The sequence below is a fragment of the Capra hircus genome, chromosome 22, assembly GCF_001704415.2.
Source record: "Capra hircus breed San Clemente chromosome 22, ASM170441v1, whole genome shotgun sequence".
NCBI classification, from domain to species: Eukaryota; Metazoa; Chordata; class Mammalia; order Artiodactyla; family Bovidae; genus Capra; species Capra hircus.
Window position 1 is genome coordinate 12,277,420 of NC_030829.1, and position 23,731 is coordinate 12,301,150.

General features: G+C 54.6%; 3 protein-coding genes across 8 annotated transcripts in view; 2 read left to right on the forward strand and 1 right to left on the reverse strand.

The window, feature by feature from the left end:
* WDR48 (WD repeat domain 48) overlaps nt 1-2,348 on the forward strand; it is a 47,026-nt gene extending 44,678 nt beyond the window's left edge. The window contains exon 19 of the mRNA XM_005695555.3: nt 347-2,348. Coding sequence (XP_005695612.1) covers nt 347-442 — 96 coding nt within the window. The 3' untranslated portion in view covers nt 443-2,348. The remainder of the gene's footprint in view (nt 1-346) is intronic.
* GORASP1 (golgi reassembly stacking protein 1) lies at nt 2,344-18,683 on the reverse strand. Of its 5 annotated transcripts, XM_018067075.1 has the most exons (12): nt 18,570-18,683; nt 17,517-17,638; nt 17,208-17,355; nt 15,777-15,884; nt 9,023-9,103; nt 8,279-8,482; nt 6,712-6,798; nt 6,447-6,577; nt 6,030-6,222; nt 5,212-5,362; nt 4,661-4,813; nt 2,344-4,422 (listed from the first exon to the last, which is right to left on the reverse strand). In XM_018067075.1, exons 4-12 carry the CDS (start codon nt 15,804-15,806, stop codon nt 4,160-4,162), a joined length of 1,293 nt encoding a protein of 430 aa, XP_017922564.1. In that variant the 5' UTR covers nt 15,807-15,884; nt 17,208-17,355; nt 17,517-17,638; nt 18,570-18,683; the 3' UTR covers nt 2,344-4,159. The 5 variants fall into 5 exon arrangements, with proteins under 5 accessions (XP_017922564.1, XP_017922567.1, XP_017922565.1 ...); XM_018067078.1 differs by lacking the exon at nt 15,777-15,884; XM_018067076.1 differs by lacking the exon at nt 18,570-18,683 and having other exon boundaries at nt 17,517-17,838.
* TTC21A (tetratricopeptide repeat domain 21A) overlaps nt 13,553-23,731 on the forward strand; it is a 33,634-nt gene continuing 23,455 nt past the window's right edge. The window contains exons 1-6 of one of the 2 annotated variants that reach the window (XM_013973365.2): nt 13,553-13,669; nt 15,083-15,212; nt 16,003-16,113; nt 16,770-16,936; nt 18,593-18,715; nt 22,201-22,358. In XM_013973365.2, coding sequence (XP_013828819.2) covers nt 13,643-13,669; nt 15,083-15,212; nt 16,003-16,113; nt 16,770-16,936; nt 18,593-18,715; nt 22,201-22,358 — 716 coding nt within the window. In that variant the 5' untranslated portion in view covers nt 13,553-13,642. Of the gene's footprint in view, nt 13,670-14,987; nt 15,213-16,002; nt 16,114-16,769; nt 16,937-18,592; nt 18,716-22,200; nt 22,359-23,731 lie in introns of both variants that reach the window. The other variant, XM_018067073.1, reaches the window with a different exon arrangement.

Sequence of the window (23,731 nt, forward strand, 5' to 3'; positions counted from 1 at the left end):
ACAGATGTGGATGTGCTGGTGGATTTTTTTTTCTGAAAAGGAAGCCACATGCTCATCTTGATGTGCAGAGCAGCATCTGCTGTGTTAGTTTAAGATCTGAAGAGGAGGTGAGTGGAGCATCTGTGGAAATGCTGTAAATGAGGATTCACTCGAGGCATTTCTTTAGAAGAACGGCTCACCGTGTTGTGTCTGCCCTAGCCACACGAGTTGCACGTCTCCCGTGCCCAGATTCATGCCTGCATGCAGCAAGAGCAGGCCACCAAGCATGGGCAAGGAGAGTTCGGCATTAGCAATAACAGCATAAGGTACTGGATGCCTTTTTCATTATTTATTTTTTGCTGTTCAGGTTTTGGATCCAAATATGGACCTTCGGACAGTGAAACACTTCATATGGAAGAGTGGTGGTGACCTCACCCTCCATTACCGTCAGAAGTCCACGTGAAGGCGGGCCAGCACTCCTGGGTATTCATTTACTGACCTTCCTCTATGGCCCCAAGAGTAGTCCTAGGAAGCCCAGAGCCCCAGTGGGAACAAGACTTCTAACGACTGATTTGGTATGGACCGAGATTATCTTTCCATTGAAGTGACTAATCAAGATGTAATATAGAAACCAGTCTCCATGTGTAGATTAAGCTGTCCCCAGGGAGGCAGAGTGCCAGAGAAGAGCCCCAAGCAGGCTGTGTGTTGCGAGATGTACTGAGGACTGAAGAGAGGCCAGCACAGATTTTGCTTCCTCCTTTTGTTTCAAAGGACCTTATCTTGATCTGTTAGCACTTGTCAAAGACACATGGTAGGGCCACGTCTGTCACTGTGTTCCAACTCCAATCCCACACACTCGGGAGCTTTTCTAAGTACATTCCATCTACGCAGTACCTATGAAGGCTTTTTCCAAGTTTGTCATTAAAAAAAAACAAGTTGTTTTCACCATTTCAGACAGTTATTTTTAATAGGAATTGGCTATTGCACAATTCAAGAGCCAGCCCATTTCATAATAGATGATTACTGGTGGGCTTGTTTTTAATACTGCATCTCAGATGTAGGCAGATCTGTCGAAACCCCAGGTGCTGGGTCACAGCGCTTGGACTGCCAGCCTGGAGTGCGGCCAGCCCGTGCCCAGCTGGGACGCCTGGACTGCGCGGCGGCCGCAAGGAGGCGCAGCTCTCTCACGCCTTCCTCCACTGTGTTTTCTTTATGGGCAAAACCAAGTGACACCACAGGGTCTTGCCCCGGGTGAGCAGCATGACACCATCAAAACTAAAGACCATGATGAGATCCTGACTTCATTTCAATGCTACCTAATATTTCTGGTGTCAGAGTAAAAGGGTGTCGTAATGAGTTAATTTGATATTCATGTCCTGGAAGTATACGTTTGTTTTTCCAGTTTTATATGCAGGTTTGTGTTGTACCTGTATCCAGATTTCTTTTCACTGTTCTTTCTAACAATCTAAAGCTTTCATAGAATCATTTGGATCTTGTACAGAATATAATTTATTGGGGATAAACACTTCCAACTTTTGGCAGAAGAAAACATACTTTGGATCCTCCCCAAGGTCATTTGTACTCGGAACAGAACAATGGTCCACCCTTATAAAACTACATAAGACAAGCCTCCTGTGTGAAGCCAGAAGCACAAGTGCCTTCAGAGGGCAGTTTATTCCAGTCCGGTTGCCTCCCCAGCTTGTGTGTGGCCCATCCCTATAATAGCAGGGACTGTGGAGGGGGTGGGGAAGTTTTCTTTTCTATATCTTCACAGGTTCAGCAGGAGGCAGCTGATGGGCCTGGGTCCAGACTTAACCATTTGAGATACTCTGATCCGCACAACTGTCGAGACAGGGTTCACTCACTGCTGGTCAGCCTCCTTTGGAAAGTGGAGCGGTCATTGCCTCCAGCACTTTGAAGAAGTGAGCAAAGACACGCCACATTTCCAATGAGTCTGTCTCCCTTATGCAGAGAGCAACGGCTTTTTTAAAAACAAAAATCCTTTCTATCTTGAATACAACGGTGCACTTTCGGTGCACATTTTTTAGCAATAGTTGTGAATTAATGGCTAAAAGAAAAAAAAAAAAAAACTCATTTCCCAGCCCTCAGCTTTGTTTGCACGAAGGGCCCTTGGGCTGAAGGAATGGGTCTCGCTGGGCCATGCTGCCCCGTGTGCTGAGTTCTGAGGGGCGGCTGTGCTCCCTTCCCATCTTAGATCTGACCCCTCTGCCCCAGCATGGTTGTGTTTTTTTGTTGTTCCAGTCAAACCTGTAATAGTTTCCAGAAGATTTGACAGTCTGCAATGCCAAAAGGGTAAAAATCTGTATTTCACAGTTGTATAGAATAAAGGCTTTAGTTAAAATATTTCAGAGTGTTTAGTACACATTTATTTCCACTTGTCATTTTCCTTCATAGCAGATTACAGAGAAAGTAAGAAACTTGTGGTTTTGTGTTTACCCTGGACATAATTAGCACTGGTATCTATTTTATCCCCCAGTTTGGGGAAGGGAGCGTGTTAACGTGAGGGTGGGAAGAACCAGGTCCCTTGGGTGAGGGTGACCCTGGGTCAGGCCACCAGGTTAGTGAAGGGAAACTGGCTTCAGAACAGGCCTGGCGTGCTTCTACTTCCTGGATTCCTGCAGACACTGGGCTCCCAGACAACCCAGGAACCAGGTTCTGGCACTGGCTCTGGACACAATGCCTCCCTATTCTGCAGGCTTATCAGGTACTCTGGTAGACCTGACAAAGCTTTGCTTTTTACATGCAGTCACAGTGCAGGAAACTTGAGGTGGTTGCTGATATGGGGCCCTCCCTCCACATCTTTGGTCTCTGCCCCCCCAGAGCAGACTCCCTCCATATCTTTGGTCTGGGCCCCTCTGTGAGCCTAACAGAGCTCTGAATTCCCTGTAAGGGCACACACTCCAAATCAAATGGTAAAGGTGGGACTTTCAACTGGACTGAGGCTAGAAGGCCAGGCCGGAGGCAGCTTTCATGGTAATCAGCAAGGGCTGTGGGAAGGTGAGGGACTCTGGCCAAAGAGGAAAGGACAAGTGATAAGGATCACCCCTCCACGGAGCCCTCCTCGTGCTGTGGGACCTAGGCAGAGCAAGACACACAACCCAGTCTCAGCCTCCTGAGGCACTGGGGGAGAGGGGAACAGCCCTCTCCTGTACTGTGGGAAGTAGCAGCGGGCCCTGACTCACTCTTGTCCGGGCACCTCATCCCTGCTTGGGGTGGGAGCTGTGTGTAAAGTGCTCCAGGCGGGAGGACGGGCTCTGAGAGCCTGCTTAGGATGGTGAACTTGAATTTGTTAACTATCATTCACCTCTAGGGTGGCTAGATGACTTGTATATTTAAAAGAGATGGTTGTAAAAGTTTGGGAGCTGACAGGTGTCCCAGCTGGTGACGCTAGGTCCGCGGGATGCAGATGCTGGGGAATCATCACGCCCCAAGCACAGGTGTCTCTGCTGAAGGGCCCAGGATTTCCAACCCTCCCTCAGGAGAAGGGGCCAGGTTCACTGGACTCAGTGGTCAGCCTGAGCCAACTGTGCAGACGAGCACAGGGGAAGACGGCAAAGGGGGCGGCAGGGGTCCCCAGGGCTTGGGGGGTGCCCTGCATTAGATAGGCTTCAGTAGTGGAAAGAATCGAGGCAAGCCCCCGGAACGGTTAGACAACCACTCCACAGCGACCCTTCTCCCTCACCCCGTCTTCACACCCGCTGGTGCCTCGACTCTGCTGCCTGCCATGCGGCCACAGTGACTGGAGCAGGAACACGCAGTGGGCCCAAGGCCTGAAGATGCCCTTCCCCGAGGCCCACGGCCTCTACCGATGGAAGCTCCATGCCCGACCCAAGCAGCAGAGTCCTCTCCTCCCCCAGCTTCTGGAAAACTGAATCTGGTGCTGTTCCCAGCCCCCTGCTACGCCAAAAGTACTTGTTTGAGATTCTTAGACAAGTGCCCAATTCCCCAAAGCCAGGACCGCCAGGCAGAATGACTGCTGGCAGGTTTTCTCTTGGAGACCAGTAGGGTCTGAGTGGACACAAAAGCCCCTGCATTGGCAGAAGACACTGCACAGCCCTCGGCCTCAGCCCAGGAAGCACTAACTCAGGCCACCCAACACAGCGCAGCCTGAGCTGCCTCCCACTGCCAGGCCTCGTGAGACGCTGTCAGAGGGCCTGGTTCACAGCCCAGAGTGGTCAGGAGTGGAGAGGGCCTGGCTAGGAGCAGCCCCAGCCTCCACCCCGCAGTCTGGGCTCTCTGGGCTTGCTGGCTCCTCCTCCGCCTGGGCTTCGAGCAGCTCAGCAGACAGCCCATCTTCAGGTGAGGCGGCAGAAGTGAGGCTGTCGGGAAGGGTCAGCTGAGGCAGGTGGTCTGGCTGGGCCTGGGCGCCGGGGCTGTCTGGGAAGGAGACCTCAAACTCGGACCCAGACCAGGTGGCCTCACCTGAAACACACAGGGTGGAGGTGAGGAGGCCCACAGAACCAGGGCCAGTGTGGCCTGGGGCAGTCACCCCACTGACCCCCAGCTCCCACCCCCCGGGGTTGACGGGATGGGAGCGCCAGCGTACGAGCGCCTTGATGTGGCTGCCCTCCCCCACAGGCAAGCCTCTAACCCGGCTAAGAGACTCAGGGCCGCCTTCGCCACAACCCAGGGTCCCCCCGCAGAGGCGCCAGCCCCTCACCACCACGCTCGTGAGAACCGCTGCTGGAGCAGACATCCTCCAGCCCTGAGGCTGAGACCGCAGGGGGGGTCAGCTCTGTGGAAGAGGGCAGGCCAGGCCAGACACTGGCGTTGCTGCTGTCCAAGAGGAAGAGGCCAGACACGTCCAGGAAGCCTGGGGGAGACACACGATTCTCTGTTGGCACAGAACCCTGACCGCTGGAAGGCCAGCGCCTCAGGCTCACTGTGCCCCGTCTCTGGGGCATCTGGCCTGGCCTGAGAGTGAAGCCTCAGCTGTTTGTGAAGCCCCCAGCCAGCCCCAGAGGCTCCCCACAGCTGCTTTCTGAGGAAAGAAAGGGGACTGGGGTGGGTGATCCCAGGAATAGCCCAGTGGCAGAGGGCCCGGGCCCTGCCCTGTGCCCAGTGTGCTGTGTGCCCTTGAGCAGACCCCCTCTCGCCTCTGGACGGCAGCCTCCCCATCCGCACGCTGATCACATCGTCTGCGACTAGCCCGGCAGGCACGAGATAGCTGCCAACGCCCAGCCCTCAGCTTGCTCTCAGCCTGCTCTGTACCTGGGTCCATGACTCGCTGCAGTGGAGGCGGAGGCTGCAGAGGAGTCTCCATGGAACGGGGCGGGTCTCCAAGGTCTTGAGCGCCCTGGCCAGGACTTTCAGGCCCAGGGGGCTGTTCCTCCGTGGAGGAGTCAGGTGCCTGCAGCAAGGCCTAAGGGGAGCCAGGGAAAAAGAGGCATCAGAGGGCCCTGTCAGGACAGGGCTAGTCCAGCCCAACCCCTAGCCCACACCTACCCCAGGAGCACCACTCAGCTCACAGGAGCAAAGAGCCTTGGGGGTCTATTGCTTGCTCTACAGCAGATGTGCAGTCAGGCAAGAGGGGCCCAGCTGGCCTCCCCTGAGGTGCCAACATGGACTTGGGGTCCCCTTCCCACTCTGCTGAGCAGCCCTGTCTGTGACCCCCTGGCATAGCCCATGCCTGGAGAGTAGTCCCCAAGTGCCCGCATGCAGACCCCAGGCACCAGCCTGATGCCCAAAGGCACTTGGACCAGACACACAGTCCCTGGCCTAACTTTCCGATAGACTCAGGGAAGCACAAGACAAGGCCCTGCCCACCCCAAGCCTCAGTTTCCCAGTAGTGAAATGAAAATGACAACCAGTGTCTCGCACTCCCCTCACCTGCAGACCCAAGTAGCAGGAAAACCGAAGCAGGTTGCACGGTCCTGGGACCGGCCCCATCTGCTCCCCCTGGGTCCCACAGGCTGGGGGGCTTCCCAAGGGCTCCACAGATAGGCTCCCCAGTCTCCTTTCCCAGCTGCAGGCCCCTCTGCCCACATGAAACTCCCTTCTTGCCCAGCTGGCCAGTGCTCCCCACGTACCTCCACGTAGTCACCCTGTTTGGAGCCTGTCTCCAGGCCAAAAGGGGCAGGAGAGTCCTGGGGGCCGGGTCCAGGTGGTGGGGCACCAGGTGGTGGGGCACTGGGTTGCGGGCCACCAGGCGGCTTCTTGTGGTGGCTGGGGGGCTGGGTTGGGATCCGGTGCAGATACCCGTAACCAATACCACACCCCAGGCTGCCAAAGGCCAGAAATGCCTTCCTGGGCTTGTCCCACAGCCCTTTCTACCCCTGCCACCCCCAACCACCAGCAATGAGAGGGTCTCCTAGACCAACATCAGCCTCAGGACCCCTGGGCCCAGGGCCCAGCCCTCCACCCCCACCGTGGGACTCAAGGTCCATGCCCACTGGCCAGGCGCCCCCCAGAGCCCCACCCCTCAGTCCTCCGATCCCAAGAAGTACCTGCCCTCTCCACCCCAGGCTGCATTCGGGGTGACAGTCACCTCCCGGCAGGAGTCAGACTCAGAATTGTAAACCATCAGCTTCAAGGGCTTCCCCTCGTGGGACTCGATGAGCGAGAAGAAGTCCTCGGACTACGACAGACACACAGCACCTAAGCCCTGTTCCCACTCTGGGATGGGAAGCCTCACAAGACAAGACACTTCTCACGGACAGCACCCCATCCAGGGGGCCGGGGGAGCGGGGAGGAACGGCCGCCCTTCCTCACCTCCTGGAGGATCTGGTCTGAGCCCACGACGTAGTCTGTGTAGGGGCGCAGGCCTGCGAGGGCGGCAGGTGAAGAGGGTTCCACATCCTGAGGAAAAAGAATCACGAATTATCCAACTGTCAGCCTTGCTCCTGGGGGGCAGCGGGTGGAGAGCTGTGTCTTCAGGTGGTGAGTAGTATACCTGTCCTCCGTCCCCAGGCCAAGACCTCAAGCCACCCCGCCACGCACCGCCCAGCCCCTTGTTCCCCTGCTTCCCCCAGTCCACAGTCTGCCCAGCAGAGGGCAGCACTGCGTCACGGCTCACCTTACAGCTCCCGCATCTGACCACCCGAACCAACCCCAGCCTCCCCCCGCTGCTAGCTGGGGCACTGAAGACAGACACTTTACTCCTCTGCCCCAGTTTCCCCACAGTTAAAAGTAGGATATATAGTACTTAGGCAAAAGGTTGCTGAGAAGACCAAAAAAAAAAATACATGTACAGAATGAAAACCACACCTTGTCCCACAGTAAACGCCCCACTTTATTGCTGTTACTGCTGCAGGCATAGGGCTGAAAACCTCAGGGTAGCGGGGAGGTTAAAGGCAAGGGTGGTGAGAAGCAGGTGCAAGGATTGCCTTCTCCCTTGGAAAGCTCCACTGCCCCCTCCCACTCTCCCAAGAAACGTGGAAGGATCTGCATCACCACCCCCGCATTGCACTCATGGACAAACTGAGTAAGGCCAGCCGAAAAGGTTGAGAAGACTCCCGCAAGGAGTCAGTGAGCAACAGAGCCAACTAGAAACCAAATCAGCCCATTTCTAGCTCAGGGCTCCTTCCATCCATCAAGCTGCAGGACTGCGCATTCGAGAACCTGGGCACAATCAGTGACTGTGTGTGTTACGTGCGCATGTATGTCTATGGATGAACACTAACAGCAACAGCTGTGACAACTCAGTCGCGGAGATTCACTACGGTTCAGACCCCAGGCACCAGTCGAGTGCCCGAAGGGGCTCTCAGGGGACCTGCCCCAAAAAACATATTACTGGTGCAGCCTAGAGTATACCAGAAAAAAAACACCCTTTTTAGATAAGGACTAAAGCAGCACCAGGACTTCCCAGGTGGCACAGCGGTAAAGAATCTGCCTGCCAACGCAGGAGACACAGGTTCAGTCCCGGGGTCGGGAAGATCCCCTGGAATAGGGCATGGCAGCTCACTCCAGTGCTCTTGCCTGGAGAATCCCATGGACAGAGGAGTCTGGGGGGCTACAGTCCACGGGGTTGCAGAATCAGACACGACTTAGCGACTGAACAATGCAAAGCAGTAATAGCAGCATTCTGGCAGCACAAGCACCCTTCCAGCAGATGGCGGCCCCATCTTTCCAAAGAAGAAAGCAAGGTCTAGCGTGTAAGAAATCACCCAAAGCCAGAGGGCCCTGCTCAGGGGATGAGGAGTTGCCCTCTCTGGGACCCTGGATCAAGGAGCCCACACCCTGCCCTCAGAACCCCCTGACAGGCCCACTGGCTGCTGGCCTTTCCTAGGGGGTCTCCCCACACCCACCCCCAGGGACCCCCCGCCACGCCCCCACTCACCAGCACGTGCCACACGTGCTCGCTGGCGCGGCGGCAGCTGCAGAAGCGGACGCTGGCGCCCAGCAGGCCCTGGCCGCCCCACATGTTGCTGGGGACCACCTCCACCTCACGCACTCTCATGGTCTTCATGCTGAACACCTCCAGCTTCACGGGCTTCTCCACGTTGGCCCTCAGCAGGGCCTTGAGCGTGTCATTCTCCTTGTTCTGCAAGGGCAGCAGGGCTGACCCCTGGAGCCCCCTGCCAATGCCCAGCCAGACCCCCCAGACAAGTCTGGCTCTGATATAGGGCGAGGGCCCTGGTGGCCAGCTGCCCCCGAGAGACCTGGTGCAGGGCTGGGTCCACAGGTCAGGGCTGGGCCTGCAGCCACTGGACCCCCAGCATCCCTAAGCCCTGCTAAACCTTCCTCCCTCGGGGCCCCCAGAAAATACCACAAAGTAAGCAAAGAGCCCCCTGAGTCCAGAGCACTGCCGCATGGCCCACTCTGAGAGGCCCCTTCCAGAGCCCTCACCCCTCTGGGCAGGCCTGGAGGCTTTGTGGACGGTGCCAGGAGTCCCCCTGCCTCCAGCCCACCCCAGAGGGACCAAGGGCTAAACTCCAGGCAGGGCCCCCATCAGGCTCACTGTTGCCCTGGAAGAAGGGGAGATGGGGTTTGGTCTCCAGGGCTGGGGTTCCCAAGCGACAGCAGGATGGACGGACGGGCGGACACACACACACACATGGCAGAGGCAGGAGGGGGGCCTCACCAGTCTTGAGTGCCCGATGGTGATGATGAAGTCGAAGTAGGGCTCCAGGCCTGCCTGCTGGGCAGGGGAGTTCTCCTGCACCTGTGCAGCACAGAGGCTACGGTCACTGCGCTGACCCCAGGGCTCTCCCAGAAAACCCCAGCCCTCAGTTCTAGAAACCGACCCACTCCCCCTGTCCCAGAGAGGACACAGACCCCAGCGTGAACTGGGCCAGGCGGGCCGCACATGGGCACAGCCAAGGCTGACGCCATCCTCTCTCGCTGCTTTCCTGGGCTTATGTTTTCCTCTTTCAGAAAATTACTCTTTCCAGGTCGTGATCCACAGACTACGCCTCCAGACAGCCTCACAGAAAGAGCCCAGGGCAGGAGGCCACAGGGAGGCTGGGTGACTCAGACGCTGCCCCAGAGGCCTGCGTTGGGGCCACTGGAGAGCCAGAAAGGTTTACCAGAAAGGTTCAGATATAGACAGGAACGGAGTGCCCTGGGGTCGTGCCCAGAAAGACAGGAGTGGGGAAGGCAGCCTGTGGCCAGATCCAGAGGGCCCCTGCCCTGTGGTGACAGATCCAGGCAGGGTTGAGGAGGGCTGGTGGAGGAGAACAGACCCCAGAGTCGGGCATGAGCCTGAGCCAGGAAGCCTGGTGAGCAGCACACAGTTCCCTTTGCCATCCAACCTCCCCACAGCGCACCAGCCCCTCCAGCAGCAAGTCCCAGCCCAAGGCTGACCCTGTGCTGCCTCGCACTCCCAGACTCCCCACAGTCTCCAAAAACACAACAGCCAGGCTTGCCGCTCTGGTGGAAATCCATCTCAAAGGCACCATTCACAGAGCCTCGCTCAGACAATGCAGCCTTTATCCCCAGTTTTGGACCGCAGGTGGGCCGCAGGCCCTCCAGCCTTTGGCTGTGAGCACTTGAAGCCCAGTGTCAACCAGGCCCCCAAGCCCTGGGACTCAGGTGGCCTCAGGTTCTGGATGCCTGCTTGAGGGGAAGGCCCCGTGGCTTCTGCCACTCCCCAGGCCCTCCAATCGCACAGTCCCCAGACTGAAGGAACCCTCAGCGCTGAGGCTGTGGATCCAGGCCAGTTTGCCCCTGGGATTAGGGCTCCCTCCTCACAGCAGTACCAACAGAGTCTCTCCTTGCCACTTCTAGAAACTGCCACAGCTTCCACTGAGAATGAGCCCAGAAACCCAACTCCACCCTAGTTGGCCTTGCCCAGAGGGCTGCTCCTGGGAGCCTGCTTCGCCATCCCTTCAGGGGAAAGTCTGGGAAGAGGTAGCTTTTCAGCGGAGGGCAGTTCATCCGGGAGAGCTGCTCCTCCCTGCTGTGGGCCACTCCACCCCACCTCCCCTGGGTAAGGCCCTGGCTCCAGAGCAGGCTGGTCGCCCTGTACCCTCCTCCGCCCAACGTCAGCCGCTCTTGGTCATCAATGAGGCCCCGAGGCTCAGGCCCCCAGTGCGCAGGCTCTCCTCCCAGCCCACCCTGCGCCTCCACCTCCTCGCTCCTGCGGCCTTGCCCTTGGTCTGGTGGCACCTCCCCTGCCGCTGCCCTGGGCCTTGCCGTCGCCCACTATGGCTCCACAGCAGAAAGCATCTGGGATGCTGCCCGCCGCACCTCCAGTCCCGCAGCAAGCGCCCCCCTCTGTCTGGCTTTCTCCTGGGGGTTCCTGACACCCCCAACCCCACAGCCCTACACGTGTGCTGCTTTCCTAACCCGCTCCCCAGCCCCCATCAGGGCACCTAGAGCAGTTAACCGCACGATGGCAGCTTACACCTGCTGAGGACTGGCTGGGCGCCAGGCGAGCGCACGACCTGCTTCCCCCGTCTCACTAACCCCAACTGACAGCGGAGGAAAAGCACTCAGTTATTCAACAGCTGCCTGACCCCAGGAAATCCCACCCAGAGCTTGTTCCTGCACACAGCCCTGTAACAGCTCGCCGAGGGCAGTGACTTCTCCACCGTGCTCTGCATATGTGGGAAGGCCAATAGTCGGAGAAAGCAGCCCAGTTGCTCTTTGTTTGGTTTTCTTTTTACTATTAAGGAGGCAACATGACACTTCTACTTAAAACCTCCTGATGGTACCATACCTCAGCATTAAATCCTAAATCCCTAGGACAACACACAAGGCCCCATGCAATGTGGCCTCATCCTTTCCCTCACCAGGGCCTGGCCATTCAAGCACACCAGTCCCAGCTCCTCACTGCTGAAGCTCAGTAAGCATAATCCTACCTCAGCGTCTCCCTTCGCCCTGAACACTCTTCCCCCACATATCTGTGTGTGTGTGTGTGTGTGTGTGTATATTTGTATATATACATATACATATATATATATATATAAAACAGGAAAAAACTTACCGTGGAACTATTAAAGACCAATGATTTGAAGAAGGAAAGAAAATGATCAAGCAGATTAAAAAGCTATGTAGGGGTAGTTAATTGCAAGAGTGACCAGGTAAACTTCACCTAGCCTACTGTCCACTCCTTATTTCTGAGTGTCGGCTCAAACGTGACTTGATCAGAGGCCTTTCCTGACCCCTCTATCCAAAACAGCACCCACTCATCACTCTGGACCCCTTGCCCTGCTTTATTTTTCTCTCTAGCAATGGTCACCACCTACCATACATTTCAATTTCTAGGCTGCTCCCTTCTCTCCTGGCTGGCACACAAATGTAAACTCCATAAGAAAAGGGACAATGTCTCTTCTGCTCACTGCTTTATCTCCAGTGCCCGGAAATCTACATGCCATAGCATATGTGCTCAAAGTCACTGTTTTTGGCTCTAAGGCTATACTGTACAACACAGGGCACATAGCAAATATTTTTATATAATAACTATAAATAGAGCACAGCCTTTTAAAATTGTGTATCTCTGTATTGTATGCATATGTAAAACTGTACATCAACTATACTTCAATTAAAAAAATAGAGCTGCACATATGAAATGAAAAAAATAAATGTTTTGTAAATGAAGACCCAGTTCCTCAAACTTTCCACTCTGTCCCTCTCCAACCGGCCCTTCTTGTCTTCACTCCTAGCATCCACCCCCACCCCCTGTCAACAGCCTTAATTTGCTTTCCATCAAACTTGTTGGAAGACCCTTCTGGCTGCATGCATTTCACTGTCCACCTTTTTCCGCTTGGTACCACATCATGGGGTCCACTTGGGAAAGCCCATCAGCAAGCACAGATCCTGTTACCTCCGGGTCCTGGAGCCATCCTGCCTTTCCTTTCAGCAAACTTCTTCTTTGGTCCCCCCTCTTATTCCCCAACCCTGCGCCGCCTCGTTGTCAACACAGCCTCCTATGACAACAGTAAAGACCACTCAAAAGTAAGGCGTCAAACTGACAAGCTACGCCCATCTCTGCAGCCATCCACCTGCGCACAAGCCAAAAGGGAGTCTGGCCCACCTGCGCTCCGGAGACCGAGACCCTCCTGCCCCTCTCACCTCTGTTACAGCTCCGCCCTCTCCGAGGTACTAATCACCCCAGATCTCCATCTGGCCGCGGACCCCTCTCCCCGCCTTCAGGCCCTGGAACTCACTCCATCTCCACTGTCCTCGCGACTGCTCATCAGGCTTCTTTGTGGCAACACGGATGACACACTCTCTGCTGCGGCCCCACGGCGCTTCTCCGCGGTGTTCCACTTGGGGACCCTCCCCCTGCAGCAAATCTATCCCCGAGCCCTCTGTCGCATTCTCTCTGCTCTCCCGCTCCCACTTTCCCTGTCCGGTTCTCACTGGTCTTCGACCTCTCGAAGCCTTTCGACCCCGAGAAGCGTGGGATGAGAGCCAGTGGACTCCCCGGCAGTTGGCGACCCCCTGGATCCAAGAGCGCAGACGGCCGGGGACTGGGCTTAGCTGGCTCTTTCCTCAGGCCCAACATGGAGCGCAGTGCACAACAGGCGATCACAAACGTGTTCATACAAGTGCACAAATTCTTCCTGACTGAACCTGGCGCGCTCACTCTCCCCCTGGGAGAAGTGCCATTCCGGAGCGGCCCGACTTCACCAGGAAACGCTCCCGCTTCCTGCAGAGCTGGCACTTGGGGCTGGCGCCGGGCCGACAGCGGCCGCAGGCGGGCCGGGACCCAGGGGTGCCACGGCGCCTTCTCTCGGCGACGGCTCCCACCGGGAAGGGGTACCACCCTCCCCCGGGAGGCCACCCAGCGCCGAGACCCCGCGGCTGCCGCCTCCGGGCCGGCGATCCGGCGTTCTCGCGCGTCGGAGCGGGTGCCGCGCCAAGCCCTCCGGCGCCGCAGGGCGACTCACCCCGTGCAGGTGGAAGCCCTCGGCGCCGCCCGCGGGCTGCTCGGCGCTGGCGCCCAGGCCCATGGCCACGGTCAGCTCGGGCGACAGTGCCCGGGGACCGCGACGCCTACCCGGGAGGCCCAACCAGCAGCTCCCAGCGCGGACTCGCCCTCTCGGCGCTCGACTACCCGCGCCTTGTCACGTGGGCGCATGGCCACGCCCACCCCTAACTCTGACGCCCTTAGAGAGCAGCCAGCTGCTCCGTTTCCAAGGACGCGCAGGCCTCCGACTTCCGGCCGCGAGAGGCGTACCCAGGACCCTGACTTGAGAATCTGACTCCCGGCGGCACCACGAGACCCCGACTCTAGAGCCGCGGGAGTCCAGAGATGAGCAGCAATGACTCCTCCCTTATGGTGCGTGACCCGGGCACTGCTCCCTCCGGGACTCCTCCTCTGGCCCATCAGCCCCGCGACCTGCAGCTCCCCTGTTACTTCTCTGACCGCCACCCGGCTTTCGCTGTCCCCGGCCTCTCCAGACGGTCTTGGTGCCTTCTCGCCTCTCTTTCCGTGGCGAGCACATCCTGTCTAGTGTTCTCTGTGTACCCTGAGCCCCTAGCCATCATCCCCACCCAGTCTTATCTCCGAGCTCCCCCAAACCAAAGCATAAAAATCCATCACCTTGCCATTATCCGACCCCCACCCTCGGCTCCAACCGCCTGGGCCTCTTCTGTGTCTTTCACCCTAGTGGATGGCACCACCGTTTGACGCCCCCAGCCGATACTCTTCCCCATACCCATCTCCAGCTCCTGTCTATCAGCGGAAAATATCAGCTCCTTATTTTATCTCCTAGCCCAGTATCACCACCATCTCCCCTCTGGGCACCTGCAACAGTCCCCCTCCCAGCTGGTTTCTCTATTTCATCTCTTTTCAGCAGTCTCCCTACCTCCACCACCACCGACAGCAGCTACCCCAACACACACACCACACACACACACACACACACACACACACACACACACACACACACGAGCCAGAGGGGTTTTTGCAAAAACACGCATCTGAACACTATCTCTACCACCGCCACACACACACACCACACACACACACACACGAGCCAGAGGGGCACACGCATCTGACACTTTCTCTACCCGCCCACCACGCACCCCCCCACCCCCCCACCCCCGCTATCCCCATGCGTAAAACCATTCCAGCTGCTTCCTATTACCCTCAGGATGATGTCTGGGCTCTTTCATGTAGCCCACAAAGCTGTTTACAATCCAACCGCATCTATCCCCAACCCCAGCACCCACAAACCTTAGGGGAAGTGAGACTTCACTTTGAAATCTCAGCCTCTCTTATTGCATGACGTTTGTCAAGCCACAGCCTCCATGGGCTTTGGCTTCCTTAATTGTGAAGAATATGGAGAGAATAATGCATAAGATAATAGGCGTAAAGCCCTTGATACCCTTCACCACAGGTGGTTAGCCCACAATAACTTGCAGTTCTAACTATTGGTGTTGTGATACTTATTACTGGTCCTCCTTCTTCCCCCTTATTCCCTTCATAAGGCAAAACCTGAGCTGAATTTCTCATCAACTTTTGAACCAGAGTCTGTGGTTAATTCCAAAACAAGCCATGTCCAAACTCTTTCCTAAGGAAACGGTATGGAGCTGTTTCTGTGGCTGGGGAGGAACAAGATGAGGCCAGAATATTCTTTCTCTTCTCTTTACAGAACTGGAGGAGGAGCAGGGAATAGGGGAGGGAGAAGATCAGAACAGAAGCAGAAAGGGGCCCGAGACTATTGCGATTTTGCCTTCCTCCTCACAGGCTGAGATCATTTACTACAGCAAAGAAAAGTACTTCCGCCACGTGCAGCAGGCCGCAGCTGTGGGCCTGGAAAAATTCAACAATGACCCCGTGCTGCAGTTCTTTAAAGCCTATGGAGCCCTCAGGGAAGGTGAGGACCCATCAGTGTTGCCTCCTGGCTTTAGGCACTCACCCAGCACTAACACACTGGCTCCACCTGGATGCCTGCTTCTGTCCCAGTCATGTTCCCCTAGAAACAGTCTTACACAGAGTGGCTAGACTTCCAGGATAATCCACAGAAATCTGTGTAATCTATATCTAGTTGACTTGGGAGACCTGAGAGCTCACTCCCCCTGTTCTGCACCTCAGTTTCCCTGTCTATAAAATGAGTTGGGGAGGGGGGAGAAATGACCACAGGATTATTGAACCAACCCCAGGCTTGATTACTGAACCAACTTCAGGTAATGCAGGAAAAGGAGGAAGTGGTAGGTGTGGACACAGTCATGTGTGGGACAGAAGCAGAGAGAGGAGTAGGGCCCCTGAAGCACCAATCCACTGACATTCAGAAGGTGGTCCTGGGCCGCCCATGGCCAATGTCAGTGGACATGGAAAGATAAATATCATCAGTGGCTCTGGGGTTATATTTTATAGCTAGCTGGGAATGCACAGAGGTCCTTCTTCAGAACCAATACAGGGTATCCTTGCAAGTACTCACAGGAAGATCTCTCAGCTCCAAGTCCTCCATCCCCTGGCCACGCAGACCATGGTGCCAGCAGTGCTTTCAGGAAGCCTCAGTCTTCAGGGAACTTGGGCCATTAGGGACCTATGGACCAGTTAGTCCAAGTCTTGGGTCAGATCGCACCAAGCCCTGAGTCAGCCCTGGGTCTGCCATGGAGCCTCCTGCCCTCTCAGCATAATAACCACATGGGCTCTCTTCACAGAGCACATCCAGGATGCCATTGGCAGCCTGGAGAGCATCCGGAATCACCCAGACGTGTCCCTGTGCTCCATCATGGCCCTCATTTATGCTCACAAGTGCTGTGAAACCATTGGTGAGTGCAGGCATGCTCAGCCAAGCCTGGCCCAGTGGGGAAAAGAGAGCCCTGCTCCAGACACTGCCCCTCTTGGGTGGCTGCAGGAAGTGTGTGCACCTGTGGCCTCAGACGCTGTGAGGAGTGGCTGCCAGTGCCATCCCCACAGAGAGCTCAGAGAAGACCCCATGCCCAGGCCCAGTTGAGTGGGAGCCACAGGCAGAACGCCTGACAGTGGGAGGGGTCCTCCTTTCAGATCCCAGGAACTGGGGAGACACCCTGCTTGCCTTTGCCAAGATCTTCTCAAGAAAAACCAAGCCAAAATAAAAAATTTCTACCCCTAAATCTCCACCTCTCTAGGGTCAGGGAGAGATTCCACAAAACTACGTACAAACTATTTCCCCATCTGGAATGGACTATGGGCCTGAGGTGGGAGATTCCGGTTTGATCTGTCTGCCCAGAAAACTCCTGGGCACAGAGGAGAAAAGACACATCTCAACCAGCAAACCCAAGTCCAGGGCTGGGCCTCTGCTGTGGCCTGGCGTGGCTGGTTCCCAGGCCCTGGGCTGTCGTGTGGTCAGCTGCATGTGTTGTGGGAGGCTCAGAGTGTCCAGGGGAAGGACCAGACAGACCTCCCCATCCTAACTTGCCCTCTTCCCCCTCTCACGAATTCCCAGACCGAGAAGCAATTCAGGAGCTTGAGAGCAGCCTGAAGGAAGTCCGCAAGACAGCCAGTGGGACTGCCCTGTACTATGCTGGACTCTTCCTCTGGCTCATGGGCCGCCACGACAAGGCCAAGGAGTACATTGACCGCACGTTGAAGGTTTCCAGCAGCTCCAGAGAGGTACAGGCCCCTGGCATCGTGGGGGCAACAGCCAAAGAAAGCAGCATCCAAACACGTCATACAGAGTGGCTCTGATTCCCGTGGAGGGCACTAGGGCTGGGGGAGGGTCACACCCAGGCACCAACAAGGCCCATGCTGGCCCAGGGTTTAGCCGACTACAAACTGGACTTTGTCCATAGAGTCCAATCTGCAGATAGGTGTTTTATGGCCTGTGCTATGTAGTTTTAAAATCTTGAATTAGTTGCTAGCATTTCGAAATCAGAAAACTTACCTAAAAGTCCCAGATTTCTTGGTTCTTTTGAAAAACTAGATGAGCTGGCTTCACTGGGCCTGCACTCCCTCTGTGCAGAGATCTGCTCGGTGTCTCTGCTCGGCTCACACAGTAGATCTCACCTGTGGTGGTCTCATGGGCCGAAGGACTGTAGAATTGGAAGCCTCAGTCTAGGCCGTGCATCTCAGCAGGGCGTGTATCACCCCCAGCCCCCCCAGTCAGTCAATGAGTTCAGTCGCAGACTCTTTGCAACCCCGTGAACCGCAGCACGCCAGGCCTCCCTGCCCATCACCAACTCCCGGAGTTTACCCAAACTCATGTCCGTTGAGTCGGTGATGCCATCCAGCCATCTCATCCTCTGTTGTCCCCTTCTCCTCCAGTCCTCAATCTTTCCCAGCGTCAGGGTCTTTTCAAGGGGGCGGAAATTGCTTCTTGAAGGAGAGGGTGAAAAATCTCATTGATTGGATGTAAAACACAAATATACACACAGAACGTAAAATCAGTCAGTGTACGCGTGATACTTAATTCTCTTGGAGGGGCAGAGAATGACTAGGTGGGGAACGTCTAAAAAGGCTCCTTTGTTGTTGTTCCGTTGCTCAGTCGTGTCCGACTCTTTGCGACCCCATGCACTGTAGCTCACCAGGCGCCTCTATCCATGGGATTCTCCAGGCAGAAATACTGGAGTGGGTAGCCATTTCCTTCTCCAGGGGAAAAAGGCTCATTAGAAGGGCAATAATGGAAAAGAATTGAGAAACCTTCTCTAGACCGTGAGTGGTGCTTTGGGACAGGGTCTTCCAGGTGCCCCTCTGATCTTGCCTCCCAGGCCTGGCCTGCCACAAGTGCCGGGCAAGGTGGGGTAAAGGCTGGAGAGGAGCCGGCAAGGCCCATGAACTCAGAGTGGCCACCCGCCCACTCAGAAGGCATTCCCAGCTTTCTGTCCAGGCCAAGCCCTTACGCTGGTCTGAGGAGTGGAGGCAGCAGGAGTGGTCCTGCCCTGGTACTCTGACCCCAGTGTAAACAGACAGTGACAAGACAGGGCAAGAGAACCATGGGGGTTACAGCGAGAGCCTCACCCCAGCCTGCAGGGTCAAGGAAGGCCTCCTATGGGACGGGCCTCCTCCACTGAGTTTTAAAGACTGGTGGTGGTTAACCAGGTGAAGGGACCTGGTTAGGGGGTGCATGCTGGGAAGGGCTTTCCAGGTGAAGGAACAAGAGGTAGGAAGGCCCGCAAGAGAGAGCAGGGCTGCTCTGGGATCTGGCAGCAGCGGTGCCTGGCAGGGCCTCGGAAAACGGAGTGACAAAGCGGGGGAAGTGGGGCAGGAGAGGCAGTCAAATGGAGGCGACGCAGGAGCGAGGGCTTACCTTTCCCCTTGTTCTCATGCCAGGGCCATGTGCTCAGAGGCTGGGTGGACCTCAGCTCAGACAAACCCCACACGGTGAAGAAGGCCATCAGGTACCTGGAGCATGGCATCCGGGACACCAGAGACGTCCTGGGGCTGATGGGAAAGGTAGGCAGTGGGGAGGCGAGGGGTGGGAGTGTCCCCAGCTAGGGGCCTCCGTCTCTAGGGCCCCACCTGGTGGATGAAGAGCAGAGTCCCGGAGAGGGCCAGGGCCACAGAGCAGCGCTGGGCCCGCCCCAGTCCTTCCTGTCTGAGTTTCTGTCTGTCTCCTGCCTAAGATCTCCTCAGGACCTGTGCTCCCTGGGCTCTGGTGGGCTTTTTTCTCTCTGTCCCTTTTGTTTTCACCCACTGTCCCTTTTCTCTACATTTTCCTTTCTCATCTCACCTGTTAAACTCACTCACTTGGTCATAAGAGAAAGAAGGTATGTGTTTTGTATTTTTCTGATCTTAAATTGTTGCCTTTTTCTGATGTGACCCTCGCTGAATCAGTCTATGAGAGAAAAAATCATCCTCTTAACCTGCTTCTGTTTGTATATACCTATCTTATAAAATGAATACGTTTGCACGCGTGCTCAGTCGTGTCCGATTCTTGCAACCCCATGGTCTGCCAGGCTCCTCTCTCCATGGAATTTCCCAGGCAAGAATACCAAAGCGGGTTGCCATTTCCTCCTGCAGGGGACCTTCCCAGCCCAGGGATCGAACCCACATCTCTGGTGTCTTCTGCATTGACAGACAGATTTTTTTTTTTTTTTTTTTTTTTTTTTTACCACTAGTGCCACCTGAAATGAATGCGTGCTCATTGAAACACCGGAAGTCTAAAAAAGTCAAAATGGCCTCCTTTTAGACCTGCCACCCCCAAACAACCCACGGCAATATTTTAGGGCCGTGTCTCCTTGTCTCTCTGCTGCGTGTTGTTTCAGGGTGCACCTTCAGTGGTTCGCTGGGGAGCAGAAGCCATGAGGTTATCGCACAGGAGGGTTATCAGGTTGTGCCCTCGGGACCGACATGTGTAGGGAAAGTGAAAGAAGTAGGAGGGAGAGCTTGGACTGTGCAGCAGCCCTAGTGGCAGCCTCAGCCAGCTCTGCTTGGAACTGTGGAGCTGGGGTGGCCCTGCCCTGACCCCCTCCCTGACAAGATGTTGGCTGTAGGCTGCCCCTCGGGGATGGGGGCAACCTGGTACTTGGGGGCTCCCTGAAGCCACAGGGGAGCCCAGGAGGGAGGCTCCTCCAAGAGATATCAACAGCCACCCCCACCCCCTGGTCCTGAAGGGGGTCACACACAGCACCTGCTACAGGACAGCAGACAGGGGGATTTCATGTGGTTGTTATCATAGGGCACCTTGCCATTTGGTCTCTTCATGTAGGGTTGTGTCATAAACACATGTCGTTTTGACATAAAGTCAGGCCACGACTGCGTGGACCTAATATAATTTGCCAACTTTGCCTCCTAGTGTTTGTATATTAAGGTTGTTTTTAGTTGTACATGTAGAAAGAAAGCTTCAGTGAACACGTCTATACGTAAGTTTTTATTTAGAATACTCCTCTTCTTGTTTTCGGTAAGTCTCTTAATGGAAGGTGGCTGTAGGCCAAAGCCAGCCTTTTGGAGTCCGGTTTCAAGCCTTTGGGAAGCATTGCTCTCTGCCCCTTCAGGCATGTGTCATGACTTGCCCAGGAGAGCTAGTGGCTGGCTGCCTGCAGAGACCGTGACCCAAGCCTGGTGAGCCTTGACAGAGGAAAAGTCCCACAGACTTGATATGTGGGAAGAGGGTTACCTGCAAACTGTTGCCGACCCACGGCGGCTGCACCCGCCGCAGTGAGCAGTTTTCAGCAGTGAATTTTAGGAAAGTGAATGGGAGATGATGGGCCTTATGTGGAAATTGAAAGTGCTGAACCTCCCCACTAGGGGGTGCCATCCCATGACTTTGTCCCAGGCCTGCAGGGGCTCAGCTATCTCAGCTATCTCCTGTAGTCCCTGCCTTGTTCAGTTGCTCAGTCGTGTCCAACTCTTTGCGATCCCATGGATTGCAGCACGCCAGACTTCCCTGTCCTTCACCATCTCTCAGAGCTTGCTCAAACTCAGGTCCATTGAACTGGTGATTCGATCCAACCATCTCATCCTCTGTTGTCCCTTTCTCCTCCTGCCTTCAATTTTTCCCAGCATCTGGGAAATGAGTCAGCTCATTTGCATCACGTGGCCAAAGTATTGGCGCTTCAGCTTCAGCATCAGTCCTTACAGTGAATATTCAGGACTGATTTCCTTTAGGATTGACTGGTTTGATCTCCTTGCAGTCCAAAGGACTCTCAAAGAGTCTTACCCAACACCACAGTTTGAAAGCATCAGTTCTTTGGCGCTCAGCCTTCTTTATGGCCCAGCTCTCACATCCACACATGACTACTGGAAAAACCATACCTTTGATGAGATGGATCTTTGTTGGCAAAGTAATGTCTCTGCTTGTTAATATGCTGTCTAGGTTTGTCATAGCTTTTCTTCCAAGGAACAAGCATCTTTTCATTTTGTGGCTGCAGTCACCATCTTCTGGAGCCCAAGAAAATTAAGTCTGTCACTGTTTCCATTGTTTCCCCATCTATTTGGCATGAAGTGATGGGACCAGATGCCATGATCTTGGTTTTTTGTATGTTGAGTTTTAAGCCAGCTTTTTCACTCTCCTCTTTCACCTTCATCAAGAGGCTCTTTAATTCCTCTTCGCTTTCTGCTATAAGGGTGGTGTCATCTGCATATCTGAGGTTATTGATATTTCTCCCATTTGATATTTCTGGCAATCTTGATTCCAACTTGTGCTTCATCCAGCCCAATATTTCTCATGATGTACTCTGCATATAAGTTAAACAAGCAGGGTGACAATATACAGCCTTAACGTACTCCTTTCCCAATTTGGAACCAGTCTGTTGTTCCATGTCTAGTTCTAACTGTTGCTTCTTGACCTGCATACAGGTTTCACAGGAAGAAGGTAAGGTGGTCTGGTATTACCATCTCTTGAAGAATTGTCCATAGTTTGTTGTGATCCACATAGTCAAAGGCTTTAGCATAGTCAATGAAGCAGAAGTAGATGTTTTTCTGGAATTCTCTGGCTTCTATGAACCAATGGATGTTGGCAATTTGATCTCTGGTTCCTCTGCCTTTTCTAAATCCAGCTTGTGCAACTGGAAGTTCTCAGTTCCCATACTATTGAAACCTAGTTTGCAGGATTTTGAGCATTACTTTGCTAGCATGTGAAATGAGTGCAATTGTACAGTAGTTTGAACATTCTTTGGCATTGCTCTTCTTTGGAATTGAAATGTAAACTGACCTTTTCAAGTCGTGTGGCCACTGCTGAGTTTTCCAAATTTGCTGGCATATTGAGTGCAGCGCTTTAACAGCATCATCTTTTAGGATTTGAAATAACTCAGCTGGAATTCCATTCCCCTGCCTTGCCTGTCAGAAAACCCCAAGACTGCTGTGGACCCGATTTGTCACTCTGAATGATGGCTCCCGCCCACGTGTCAGGCTCGGCTCCTGTCTTGGTGGGGACACTGACACCCACCGCTCATTTTTGGTGGGCACTGATGAAGGCTCTTCTGTTTGGCTTTCAACAGGTGATGTACTTCACGATGCTGCAGAACTACTCGGGGGCCCTTGAGGTTGTGAACCAGATCACCGTCACCTGCGGGAGCTTCCCGCCTGCCTTGGTCCTGAAGATGCAGCTGTTCCTGGCTCGGCAGGACTGGGAGCAGACGGTAGAAATGGGACACAGGTGAGGGGGCGCTGACCTGATGCTTCCTTCCTTTCCTGGTTCAGTTCAGTTCAGTCGCGCAGTCGTGCCTGACTCTTTGCGACCTCATGAACCACAGCATGCCAGGCCTCCCTGTCCATCACCAACTCCCAGAGTCCACCCAAACCCATGTCCATTGAGTCGGTTGTGCCTTCCAACCATCTCATCCTCTGTCGTCCCCTTCTCCTCCCACCTTCAATCCCTCCCAGCATCAGGGTCTTTTCAGATGAATCAGCTCTTCGCATCAGGTGGCCAAAGTATTGGAGTCTCAGCTTCAGCATCAGTCCTTCCAATGAATATTCAGGACTGATCTCCTTTAGGATAGACTGGTTGCATCTCCTTGCAGTCCAAGGGGCTCTCAAGGGTCTTCTCCAACACCACAGTTCAAAAGCATCAATTCTTCGGTGCTCAGCTTTCTTTATAGTCCAACTCTCACATCCATACATGACCACTGGAAAAACCACAGCCTTGACTAGACTTCCTTTGCCAGTGGAGGGGACTAATTGGTCCCCTCTTACACAGTGGCAGGATGGGAGATACTGTGTGTTTGATGGAACAAGCCATAAAAGTCAGCATTGTCAGTGGGCATTATGAATAAATATATGGTCACATTGAGGGTTGGGGAGCAGAGGGAGGTTGGGCATGAACTAGGCACTCACTTGTCATAGCAGGAAGCCAGCAGTGGAGGCCTATGGTGGGAAGATCAAGAAACAGGCCTCTTGGGGCTTCCTGGTGGTCCACTGGTTAAGACTTTGCCTTTCAGTGCAGGGTGTACGGGTTCGATCCCTGGTCAGGGAACTAGATCCCACATGCCTTGTGGCCAAGAAACCAAAAAACGTGGAACAGATCAGTACTGTAGCAGATTCAATAAAGACATTAAAAACGGTCTACATCAAAAAAAAAATCTTTAAAAAAAAATTGGAAAAGAAATAGCCCCATCAAGTGATCTAAGCATAGTGTTTAGGAGAGAGACAGAACTACCAAAGGAACCCAAGGCAACAAGAGTTAGAGGTAAACAGCAGTTGTGTCTGAGGAGTAGGCGGGGAGGGAAGAATAAAGGCAGAAAGGGACTATTGTAGTATGTAATTTTTAAAACTGTGGGTGATAAAGGCCATTGCCTGAGAGAAGACTTAAGTAGCAAGCTGAGTGCACCAGGAAGACAGCAGAGGGAGGATTCAGGAGTTATGGGGACTTGCGGAAGCCCAGGTCCAGGTAGAGGGTGATCCTGAAGCACTCTCACTGTGAACAGAGATAAAGATGGCTTCAGGGGAGGGATGTTTGATGGAGGGTTTTCTAAAATTGAATTTTCCGGATAACTGAAGCTTATCTCTTTAAACTCTACCACTTTAACCATT